Below are 12,952 nucleotides of genomic sequence, written 5' to 3'. Positions count from 1 at the left end.
TCAGCAGCATTTGGCATTGTAGGGGTGTAGCTGAAGAAGGGGGCAAAATGAAGATATTGCTCTTCCAAATAAGAATTTTGCCCTCTTTTGAATTTTTGCTTCTGCTCTCAAATTTCTAGCACTGCACAGTGAGACACTGAAATCATCACACCTAAAATTTGCTGTGCTCACATTCCATTAGTAACTTTTGCTTTGATGCCTAAACTGTATTTTGTAGGCTGTGTCTACAGTGCAGTATTAATGCAGTTTGACACCACTTTAACTGCCTTGGACAAATACTATGGAATTCTGGGATCTGTAGTTTTGCGAGAGCTTTCTCTGTCAGAAAGCTCTAGTGCCACAACAAACTACAGATCTCAGGATTCCATAGGATGGAGCCATGGCAGTTAAAGTGGTGGCAAACTGCATTAATTTTGCACTGTGGCAGTAACCTAAATGCCCAAGTGATGTTTTAAGTTACTGTAATGCTAAAAACATGGAAATTGGAAAAAAAAGTTCATTGAGAAAGCAGAATTCTTACTTGGGATAAGGCTCTCACTCTTCCCTGTAGCTACACTCCTGGACAGTTGACTCACCTCAATGGTAGCTTAGTAATAGGGCTAATCCTGCGCAGGATCCACTTGTGAAAAGAGAGGAGGACATGAAACTGCAAAGGTACTACCAGACTGCCAGAATCCCAAAGCCAGCATAGCTAGAGGCTGTGCTGGCAGGGAAATATGGGAACTGTAGTACTAAAAAACAATTTTTCCAAGTTCTGGATACTACCAATAACCAAGACATATTTTGCCATTACATTTTCCTTGAGTCACTAAGAATGGGAGAAGTGCAAAATAACTCATTGGGAACAAAAGTAAAATTGTTTTTCAAACACTAGACTTGTAATCCATTAACAACCCGTGAGATTTTCTGTCCTGTTTCCACAGGTGAGCCATAATCCACACTCATGATAAATAGTCCACAAACAAAACAAGGCCAGGAGAATCATCAATCAGTGAACAAACGGTCTTGGGGAACAGTCTGACCTGTCAAAGATAAGAACATTAAATTATAAAAGTAAGTAAAGGGATAATCTGGTGCTTTGTCCTTCCAAGTGAAAACCAAGATGTGGGGCTTGCTGCTTCTCCTGGGTGCCACATCTGCTTTTGCTGATGCTTCTGTTCACAAATTTGAAGGGTAAGGATAAAGAACATTCTCAACCTGCATATTTTGAGAGATTATACAGGACCTCTGGGGCATATAATTTATTGCTATTATTTTCTTTAGGGAGAAAGTTTTTCGTGTAACACCTCACAATGAAGAACAAATAGGCACCCTTGAATACTTGGCCAGCAACATTCAGGTAAATTAAAATGTGGTAGGATGATGATACTGATTAAAAGTAATTATCAATCTACGTCTTATTGTCTTGATAAATAAGGAAGTTAGCTTTATTCCTACTATAGAACTTGGAAAAGAATGGCCAGCATGGGGATCCTGGATGTTACAGTCCAAAAAACGGTAACTTATCCCCAGCTCTGTCCCATTATTGATGGAAAATGACAGGCTTACCTGGGAAAAGAAGAACAAGTTGTAACATAACTGATTTCCTCTTCTAGGAACTTTGAACAGGAAGGACTTTATCAAACAAGGCTATAAAAGTGGGGTTTTAACAGGGCAAAAGTGTCTCTGGCTAGTACTTATCACACAAGCTTATGTCCATCCTGCTGCTGCTGGTGGTGCCTTGCATTCAGTTTATTACTGTAGCATACCTTTTAATTGACAGGCAATACCTGTCAATAGGTTCTCAGTATCACTGCTATTCCATTATACCTTCATTTTGCCTTCATATGATAATCCCTTTGGTTGCAGTTCCACTTCTCTGGCCATCACATGACGTGAGTGAGGATGTGTTTGCTCCTCTCACCCTCTCATCCCTCCTCTTCACAGCAATCATGGCAGCCAACACCTTTCCAAGGCTGTTGTGTGAATATTCACACAGCAGCTGGCTTTGGGAAGCAGTTGGCAGCTACAGTGATTTGTTCACTCCCTCCTGAATCACTGTGTGAATGTGCACATAGCAGTCCTGCACTTCGGGAAGGGGCAGGAACAGTGATAAGAAATTATGTCAAACCAGAATGCTTCCATTCTTAAACTAGTATGATTGCAACAGGACATCACGCTGGTGTGATAGAAGCCTAAGGCACAGTGATGCTGCCAGCTTAGGAATAGGTTTAGAGAAAAGCCCTGCTGAAATCCTCTTGTGCTGTTTTAGCAGCTGTGAAACACTGATTTCTCTCACTCCCCCTCCCCAACCAACCCTGGGCAGGCTCTTTCTCACCCAACCACCCGCAGCTGCACAGCACATCAACAACCCATTCCCCATCCTGGAAAGCAACAGGGAGAATAAACAAACAGGCACCAAGAGCCATATTTTGACAAACTAACTTTTTTAGACTACCGCTTCCAGAATTGTCCCTAGAACTGCCATTATAATATAATCATATCATTTGTGATGATGTTTCCAATCTCCAGAGGGGTCTTTCAGGTGACCATCTAATTTGGCAGCAATATCAGTATGCTCTGAGGACCCCACCAGACTGGGCATGGTAGTAGACACAAAGTGATGACTTTCAATTGGAACACAAGAATATTAACTGATAGCAAATGAAAGAATGAGTTGTCCTGAAGGGAAGTATGATTAGTTATCTGGATCCCTGGACATGGGATAGAAGGTAAGGATCAAAGGTTGCCAAAGCTGCATTTTTGAATTATTGTGCCTAGAATTCCCCACTCAACTGGCTGGAGTCTGTGAGTCCAAAAAAGTAAAATTGTTGAGCTTAGGTGAGAATACACTGCAATTTTTTAAAAAAAATTTTTTTACTAGTACCACTTGTAATGCTATAAAAACAGCAACATGCTCTAAAAACAGGAGCCCTGGTGGCACAGCGGTTAAATGGGGCAGTGGTTAGATGCTGATACTGCAACCACAGGGCTGTGAGTTCAATTCCAGGCCTCCAGTGTTGACTCAGCCTTCCTTCCTTTCGTAGGTCAGTAAAATGAGTACCCAGTTTGTTGTGGGCAATTGGCTTACAGATTGTGAACCGCTTAGAGAGTGATGAGTTTACTGATAAGTGGTAATGAAATGTAAATGCTATTGCTATTGCTATAATGCTATCCCCAATTATCACAAAGCCTTTCTAACATATTCATATCTTCTTACCCTTTTCTCTCTGTTTCCTCCCCATTTATCATTGTCATCCCCATCAAGCCAGTAAAGACACTGTAAGCTCCTGGGGGCAGACACCTGTCATTTTGTTTTTATGGAGTTACTTTGTAAAGTGTTATGATATACACTCAGCTGAAGAATACAGTGCTAGAAAACATGGCAGTGAAGCCAACCTTTATGTTTTCTTTCATTGTTTAATATTATAATACAGTCAATAAATGGCACTGGAAATGTGTGGGGTGAGTGCCTCACCCCAAAATTGATGTGAGGCTTGTACTGCTGAGTTCATGAGCTGGAGTAAATAAATTTATTTTTAAAAACTCAAATGAGGATTGCAGGACAGAGGCTCTGATCAGTGTGCTTGCTAAAAGTTTAGGTCTTAATCAACTTCAGCCACCTACCCCCACTTTTCAGTTTCTTATGTGTCACCTTCTCTCTCCTGAATGTTCTGTAAACCAGTTGTCCACTCCAAATGTGTGTTTGACCTTGGTGTAGATATATGATGGCATGAGAAAACACAAGCAAAGATAGCAGATCTAGTCTCAATATCTGTGCATGGCTTTGATGTTGAGAAATAGCTGCAAAAGAGAGGAAGGAAACACCCAAAGCTTCACCATGAGATGTGACAATTGCAATGATATACAGATGTACAGGGGCTTTTCATTGACCACAGGTCATTGTCAAACTTTCTCCTTTTCTGAGCACTGCTCTTCATTATGTCTTCTTGTGTCCTTCCAAATTAATTAGAGTTTTGCTATTCACATCTATGAGGACATAATTCAGCCAGGTATTATGCTGAATTATTATGATGTTACCATGGTTTTGCTTTTTTATTTTGGATATAAGATTCAAAAAGGACCAAAAAACATCCCTTAATTCAGCTTTTTCCCAAGTTGATGTCCTTCAGATGTGTTTGATGACACTGTCTACCAACTCTAGCCAATATGGTGCAGATTGTAGACCAGAATAGCACCAGGCTGTAGAAGACTTTAATCCTTGCTGTAAAGTAAGACTACCAACGGTTACATCAGGAATGAGAAATATTAAGTCCTCCAGATGTTGATAGACTGCAGCCCCCATCATCCTTCACCATTCATTATTCTGGTAATGGCTGATGGGAATTGGAATCTTATAACAGTTGGAGGACCCCACATTCCCCATTCCTCTTTACAGTCATCTTAAATATACAGACACTACTAGGTGACCGGCAGAACATATGTTTTGTATGTGCAATGTCTTAAGTTCAGCTATCCACTTAAAGGCCCATGTTTAATGGTATTTTATTCAAATAAATCAGGTGCAGTAGTCAATAATGCAGCTCTATTAGAAAATAACTTTAGCCTGTGATCTTAGAAAGTCACATCTGTCTTAAGTAGATGATAGCAGGCTTGATGAAGCCAGTTTGATCCTGGAAATGGTATTCCATAAATGTAACTTTTCCAAGCTTTAGTCATCCACATCACTAAATTTAACATGAAAATCCACTATAATTCCTAACTATATCTTTTGAAGTTGCAGCATTTTAGAGAAAGGACTAAACAGGTTATTGGTCATGCCAGGAAAATATTCTATTACACATTTAGTTCCTAAAGACCTGTGCTCGTGAATAGCAGCAGTTCAGAAATACGTCACAGTGTCTTATATGTCCACAACAGGCTGGATGAAATGATATCATATGTGTCCAGTAGCAGTTTCCAGTCACCTCTTTCAATTATCACAGAATTGATGTACCATGTGTGTGTCTGTGTGGAATGGCAGGGATTAGCCATGTGTCAAGATATATGACTAAATACTAAAGTTATGATTGTTCATGCCATCGTATTTCCCATTTCTTTGTATGGTTGTGAAAGCTGGATAGTGAATGTCTCATGGCAACCTATGAATGAGTGACTTAGAGGTCTCTCATTCATAGGGTTGCCATGAGATGAGATCAATTTAGCAGCAGTTAACAACAAAGAATGAAAAGCAGGTAATTGTGCATGAGGATATTCAGACATTGGCACTTATGTCTATACCTATATCCCTGCTACCTCTCAGCAATTTTGGGCCAATACCTAAGTAGGCTTTAAGTCTACAGGAAGTTGGAGTCCGTCAACATCAGGAAGTCCCCAGTTGCCAATCCCACCACAGATCATAATCCAGTACATTATTAAGCATACTAAAGACTATTGATGACAAAGGCATTATGTAATCTCTAGTGAAAATGATCATGCCTGTGCAACATCAAAAAGTTGGATAGGAGTTCAAGTTCAAGTGTTCTTTCTTTCTTTTTTTCTTTCTGTCTCCTTTAAGTGACAGTTCTTTGGACATCTTCATTCCATCTAATCATTTTTAGCAGAGTATAAACCTCACTATCTGACTACTTTCCTTCCATCATTTCTTGTGTGGCCATTTATCAGACTTTCTAACAAGCAAATGAGGAATCAACTGATATTTCTGAAGGACCTGATTAAAACTTAAAAAACAGGAAGGAGACAGGCCTCAGTGGTTATCTTGATACTTAATTTTATGTGGTTGTGTGAATGCTCTCAAAAATGGCATACATATAAATGCATTTTATAGCTCTGTGACTGATGAGCAAATAGTTTTAAATTTAACATTTAAAAATTGCATTCCTATATACACTCACCTGGGAATAAGTACCATTAAATGGTGGGATTTACTTCTGACTAAATATTTATTCAACTGGCCTATTACCCATGATCTCTTTATGGTTCACAGTGAAAACACCTTATATTTGATTTGAATGGAATTCCCCAACTATACATTGTCTCTTCTATAAATTCAGACTAAAGAAAACATAGTTTGTGCTATCTAGCATCTATGTTGCAATGAAAGTACATAATATACAGCACCCATTTAAGGAATGGTATGCTACCCTTGGTGATGTATAAGAGTAAAGCTTAAGTAACTAAAGCAAGACTACAACAAAAACAATTATTTTTACATTCTAAGAAAAGATGTATATGACCAAATGAGAGAATCCTAATTTAGCTTGGTATATTTAGAGGATAGATTTCACTGTTTACAGGATTCTAATCTCAGAGGTAAAAATATTTTGGTCACTGCTTAGAGACGAAGTCAATAGGCACCTTTTACACAGGCTTACTCACAAAAGTCTCCATGGACCCACTGAGTCAATCCAAATGAAATGAAGCTGCAAATTCCTAACTTTAGAAAAATATGCAAATGTCACTGCCATGTCATAAATTCATAAATCATTTGTTTCTTACAAATGATAGTGCTAACATGCCTTTCAACATCCTTGTAAGGCATGTCTGAAGTTTGGCCAAGTTCCACCTGTTCTCCAGCTGTTGAAAGATTTAAGTGCTGGACATATGAGCAGACTGAGCTTTGTAAAGCCAGCAAGATAAGGGGCTGGGGGGGGGGGGGGGGATAAGGGAAGGCAAGGATAGCTGTTATTATAAACCTACAGCATATCATCCAACATTTCACCAATGAAAATAGGAACATTTTGGGCAAAGAAAATTAGAGTGTGGTCAAGATGGCAAAATTTATTAATGAGGGACAACACACAAGCTGGGAGTCTACTGGGAAGGGCAAGATTCTGGCCCCTCATGTCCTCTTCCCTAGGTGAGTTAACAGAGTGCAAACTAATTTTGCACTTTGAGTTCAGTTTGCATTAAACATAAGTAAATCAAGGACAAAGGAGAAAAATGAGGGGAAGAAAAGAGCAAAATTCAGACATTATTAAAAGCAGCTGAAAAAGTGGGACAGCAGAGGATTGTTTTGGATTGTCCTTGCCAGATAAGAACATTTGATGATTCAATGGTCTTTGTTCATGCAGCTTTGACTCTGGCATGGTACAGACTGCCCCAAAGGGGCGGGTCTGTGGTGCCCCTTCTCGCTCTGGGGTGGGGGCAGGGCAGCCTCACCAGCAGCCCTGCAGCACCAATCCTGAGTTTTTCTGGACCACGGAGAAGCGGCAAAATGTTGCTTCTCTGTGGCGCAGAAAAGGGGTGTCCTTAGGGCTTCATGCGCTTGGACACTCCAGGAGCAAGAGCTATGGGAGAAAGTGGCCACCTGGCCCTTTCTCCTCAGCATCGTTCCTGCAGCCGTTTGGTTGCTGTAGGAATGATGCATGTGTTCAAAAGGAGCTCCGTTTTGGAGCTCCTTCCCATGCCACAGCCAGGCCACTGCAAGCGGCCTGAAGCGGTGCAGAGACATCACACATGCGCCATGCCATTTGGATGCAGCGCATATATGACATCATCATGGCGGCCCCATGTAGTTGGAAAGCCATCATGATTACGCCTCCGCCACATAATAGGGTTGCAGGGCACATGGTCACTCTTCCCCCGCACAACCCTTGTTCATGGCCAGGCCAGCGCAAAGCGCTGGTCTATTCCACACCTCTGAGACTTTTCTGACTCTGTCCTGAGCAAAAACCACCTGATTCTGCCCCTTAACAAGCTTGAGGAGGCTTCTGGTGCTGGAATACCGTGCAAGTTTACACCTTGTTCATTTACACCTTGTTCATTTGCTATCTCTAGTAAAAGCAGATAGTAATCATGGGATCTGCCCAGACTGGTTCCACACAATGCTTTATCCTCTCTGGTGACTTTTCTGGTTACCACACTGCAGAAATAAGGTAGTTTGACACCACTTTAACTGCCATGACTCTAGGAAACCTAGGATTTGTATGTAGAGAGATGTTGTAGCACCTTAGAGTCTAACTCGAAGAAAGAAGTTGGCAGCATGAGCTTTTGCAGACTTTGGTCTATTTTCTTTGATGCATTTGGTGGAATAGATACCAGAGACAGATGTATATATGCCATTGGTATGTGAGAATGTCAATTCAAATTCAAAATCCTTTGTGTATGGAAATGAAGTGGCAAGTCCAGTTTCAGCTCTGGTTGTTTGTGAACAAAGGCATTGGGAAAAAGTCTTTGCGTATGGAAATGAAGTTGCAAATCCAGTTTAACATTGGAAACTACCCTGTAGGTGAGGAGAATAGATAAGTGTAGGATGCACCCATGAGGATGAGGTCAGATAGTGTTGAAATTTCTGGGTTTTGTTCAATCTATTGCTTAGAGACTGTAGTCTGTAGATGAATAGCAGTTCTGCTGCTTCTCTTTCTAACTTACCTTTTGTGTGGTATTCAGTCTGGTCTGTTAGTAAGCTCTGGTGCCTCACCAAACTACAAATCCCAAGAATCACCAGAATAGAATCTTGGCAGTCAAAGTGGTATCAAACTGCTTTATTTCTATAGTGTGACTACACCCTTAGACTGCCTGAGTGTTGTCTGAAATCTGATCTGATCTGATCTTCAGGTTCAAATAGAGCTCTTATGACAGTGGAATCAAACTTGTTCTCACTGTCACCACTCTGAGTGTTGAAACATACCTTGTTTAATTTCACTTCTAGTCTCAAGTTCCCATGTGTGGTAATTCTTCATAAAGCAGTTAATGCTACACTGTTTGACAAGATAAAATGTTTTTTTAATTATATGAAAAAATGCCATAGATGACAGTCAAAAAGTGTTCAGACTTCCACTCTTTCAAAAAACCTGCGACTAACAGCTAACTCTGACAAATTATTGAAGAGACATAGGAGACAACTAACTACATAGTTTCAGTTACATCACACTAATTCCCATATTGGAAACTGACATGAAAATGCATCTTATCCAAATTGTGAATCTAGTCTTTGTCATCATGAATGTTCTCAATATGACAACAAGGAGCAAAAAGATATCTCTTCATTGGCTAACCAGTCATTTAAAATTATTTTGTAAAAAAAAATATTAAGTATTGGCACATAGATATTTCTTCAGATTGCAATGTATGGGGTGAGGATTAGAGAAGACACTATTACATGCCTAAAACTACACTCTCACTTGCTGGATCAGCAGAATTTGACTTTTGGCTGAATTGGCACAAAGTCTAACTGCAACTGACTTTGACAAAACTTCTTAGTTTTAAGAGATCTATGAATCACACTGAATATATCTTTGGGTTGACCTGTCATCACTTTAGATTAACCGTAGTTCTACTGGGTAAGATGGAGAAATCGCACAGTCCAATCAAATCTACATTTACAGACAAATCCACGGTGAACTTATGAGTATTTGTCACCCATGAACATCTTTGTTCTTTCTCTGTTTAGGTTGATTTCTGGCACCCAGATTCTATTGCTCAAGTGAAAAAAGAAATGGTTGTTGATTTACGAGTTGAAACAGACAAATGTACTGAAGTAGAAAATCTCCTGCAACAGAAAGGATTGGACTATGAGTATGTATATTCTTGGGATATTTGCTTCATTAATATAACAGAGGACAACCCTTTGTTTATTCTGTGTCACAAATTAAAGGTTGCAGTAACATGCCACTTAACTACCATAGAGGCAAGATGGATTGCAGATTATTGAACATGAGCCACAAGACATATAGCTGTGCCTCAGGTCCTAAAGAAAGTCAAGAAGCAATGAGATAGAAATGGTTTTTATCCTTACCTTCCTGAATGCTCATGAAGCACTTTTGCTATACAGCTGATGGAGATGATCATAAATGCATGCCTTTTGTCCTGCTGGAAATATTCATCTGGCAAAAGCCATGCGTTTATGACTGGCTCCCTCTGGAGGAATAATGGAAGTACTATGATGTCATGCAGGAAGGTAAGCATAAAGCCGCTTCTACTGTGCTGCCTCTGGTCTTTTTTCTTTTGGGCAATGTGATAAGGCCCTTAGAGTAACCATAGACTATATCACAACAGGCTTGAAAAGTGGAGTTAGAGCAGGATAGCAGTGCCTGTAGTCATATTTTATCATACGACACTGTGCCTATCCAGCAGCTGTTCTGTAGCATATCTGCCAATAGAGAGGTCCTTTTCATTGATAAGAAAACCCATCAACGCCCCCAATTGTGCTGCTTTTCCACTATTGGGTGAATGTGTAAGTTTCTCCCCAATCAGTTCCAATATACAGGTAGTCACATAGTGTGAGTGGCGTGATTATGCTCCTCCCCCCTCAGTATTCCCAAGCAGGCTGTTTTTTATTTTTATTTTTTCAAGTTCTTGTTTTTTCTTTATTTATTTTTACCTAATAGATTGCTGTGATCACAAGATTGCATGAAAAATAAATAAATATAGATATAAATATAAATCCAGACCAAAAGGCATGCTGAGAATGGGCTAGGGCAGGGAGGTGGGGATATGGATATCAGTATGAGGAGGGCAGAGGCTGGGAAAGAAGCAGCACCATCACACTTTTGAAGAGCTATGTGATAATTATTGTCTCCAACTGCATTTGTTTGCATTTGCTAGACTAACCAGATTTTAGTGCCTTACAATCCTGGTGTGATAATTCTCCATATGTCATACTATGCAGAAGACAGTCCTCAGTTTAAACTTATCCTCAATCTGAAGGGCTATCTAATCAAAGGTCAGTTTATAGGCAATTGTAAGGAGGAATTTCAGGGGCCCTAATGCTGTTCATGTACAAATCCCACCTGGAGAGCAGCAGACTGGGCAGGAAAGGAGGACACCTTGTCACATTTTTCCCACTCTGATGAGGTATCTTGTATTTTCTCAAAATAATAATAATAATAATAATAATAATAATAATAATAATAAAGAGTTATATTCATTGTATCACTATATGAAGGGAAAGGCAATGATAAACCTCCTCTGAAAAAATCTTGCCAAGAAAACCCCATGATAGGTTTGTCTTAGGGTTGCCATAAGTCAGAATCTACTTGAAGGCACATATCAAACAAACAATCACTATATTCTATGCCAATCTGCACCCTTGCTTGTGCTCATTTTTGGCAATGCTTAAATACATGACTCCTGAAACATAGTGCCATACTTTGAGGGATCATATGACATATTTTGTAAAACATAGTGTTGCATATTTAAAGGATGCTGATTAAGACCCCACAGCTCTAGAGGCTTGGGTCTTTTCATTTTTGCGGGTAAGAATGGGTGTTGGTCTGTCACCTATATGCTGATGACACCCAGATCTATCATTCCTTTCCACCTAATTCCAAGGAAGCTGTTTCTGTCCTAAAGCAGTGTCTGGATGCTGTAATGAACTGGATGAGGGCAAACAAACTGAAGCTTAATCCAAGCTTTAAACAAGACAGAGGTACTCCTGGTCAGTTGAAAGACAGATCCAGGAATAGGGATTCAGCCTGTGTTAGATGGGGTTACAAACTACAGGTTCGTAGCTTGGAGGTACTTCTGGATTCAGCGCTGATCCTGGAAGTCCAGGTATCGGCAGTGACATGGAGTGCCTTTGCACAACTCAAACTCATGCACCAACTGCGCCCACTCCTGGAGACGTCAGACCTGGCCACAGTGGTGCATGACTTGGTTACATTCTGTCTGCACTCCACATGGGGCTGCCTTTGAAAAGTGCTCAGAAACTTCAGCTGGTCCAAAGAGCTGCAGCCAGATTGTTAACTGGAGCTAGTTACAGGGAGCATACAACTCCCTTGTTGCAACAGCTCAGTTGGCTGCCAGTCCATTTCCAGGCACAATTCAAAGTGTTCATTTTGACCTATAAAGCCCTATACAGCTTGGGTCCACGCTATTTGAGGGACCGTATCTCCCTGCACGAGTCCCTCAGAATATTGAGGTCATTAGGAGAGGCCCTTCTCTCTGTCCCACTGCCCTGCCAGGCATGTTTGGTGGGAACATGAGAAAGGGCCTCAGTGGCTGCTCCCAAGCTCTGAAACTTCGTCCCCATGGGAAACCAGGGTGGCTCCATCCCCGATGTCCTTCCAGCAGCAGGTAAAGATATTTTTATGCCACCAGGCTTTCACATGACATGGATGCTGTTTTATTTTTGTTTTTGTTTTTAAGAGTTTTTAACTTTACTTTGAACTTTTAACTTTTAATAATGTAATGTTTTTAATTGTTTGAATTGTTTAATAATTGTTTTTTAAACTTGTATTTTGCATATTATTGCATATAATGTTTTAACTTGGACTGTTTTAGATTTGTTAGTTGCCTTGAGGGAGGAAGGTTGGATATAAATAAACCTAATAATACTAATTTGTAAAGTAAAAAAAGAAAGCTTACTTTTATTGTCTCAGGAAATCCATCTTAGGATAGGAAAGGAAATAGAAAAAAGAAGTTGACCTATACATGGTTACAAGAGCCCCTAAGAACTGGCTCTCATGTATGAGTTTAATCTAGCAGCAGTTATTGAGGCTGGATCATCATTCATTGCCCTCCCCAGACAAAAGGAACAAAGATACTAATAGCTTGAAGAAAGAAGATTTCTTTCTTCAGATAAGATAGAAGCAACAGGCTTGAGTAGATAGACCCAAACTGATCACATTGGAACAAGATAAGGAAAAAATGTATGCAGGAAATTTAAACACTTTCTTCTCTCTGTATAAGTACAGTGGGCCCTTGGTATCTGCTGGGTTGTGGTTCCAAGATTCCTCCATGGATGCCAAAATCTATTAATTACAGTGGCATAATAAAATGGTGTCCCTTGGAATTTATATATTTTTCAAAATATTTTCAAGCCATGGATGCTTGAATCCATGGATTAAAAAATCAGAGGATCTGGGGGGCTAACTGTACTGGCAAGATACCTTATCATTCACTGGTCCCAGATAGCAACCTTCTATAGCCTTTGGTGAAGAAGTTTTGTCTTGATGACAAAGGAAAAGTTACCCTGCCATGGACTGCAACACTTCCTCCACTAATAATGAATGTATATATTTGCCTGCAGAACAGAGCACTTTGAAAGACTGTCCCTGACAAACTTCAG

The 12,952-nt window shown here is 40.1% G+C and overlaps 1 protein-coding gene across 1 annotated transcript in view; it reads left to right on the top strand.

The window, feature by feature from the left end:
* Positions 1 to 1,102: 1,102 nt before the first annotated feature.
* Positions 1,103 to 12,952, top strand: part of CPB1 (carboxypeptidase B1) — a 35,139-nt gene continuing 23,289 nt past the window's right edge. Inside the window, exons 1-3 of the mRNA XM_089507730.1 lie at positions 1,103 to 1,173; positions 1,264 to 1,339; positions 9,335 to 9,459. Coding sequence (XP_089363856.1) covers positions 1,103 to 1,173; positions 1,264 to 1,339; positions 9,335 to 9,459 — 272 coding nt within the window. The remainder of the gene's footprint in view (positions 1,174 to 1,263; positions 1,340 to 9,334; positions 9,460 to 12,952) is intronic.

The sequence above is a fragment of the Sceloporus occidentalis genome, unplaced genomic scaffold (genome assembly GCF_023333645.1).
Source record: "Sceloporus occidentalis isolate IW3139 unplaced genomic scaffold, rSceOcc1.0.p SCAF_2, whole genome shotgun sequence".
Taxonomy (NCBI): domain Eukaryota; kingdom Metazoa; phylum Chordata; class Lepidosauria; order Squamata; family Phrynosomatidae; genus Sceloporus; species Sceloporus occidentalis.
This window is presented reverse-complemented; position numbering and strand designations above follow the sequence as displayed.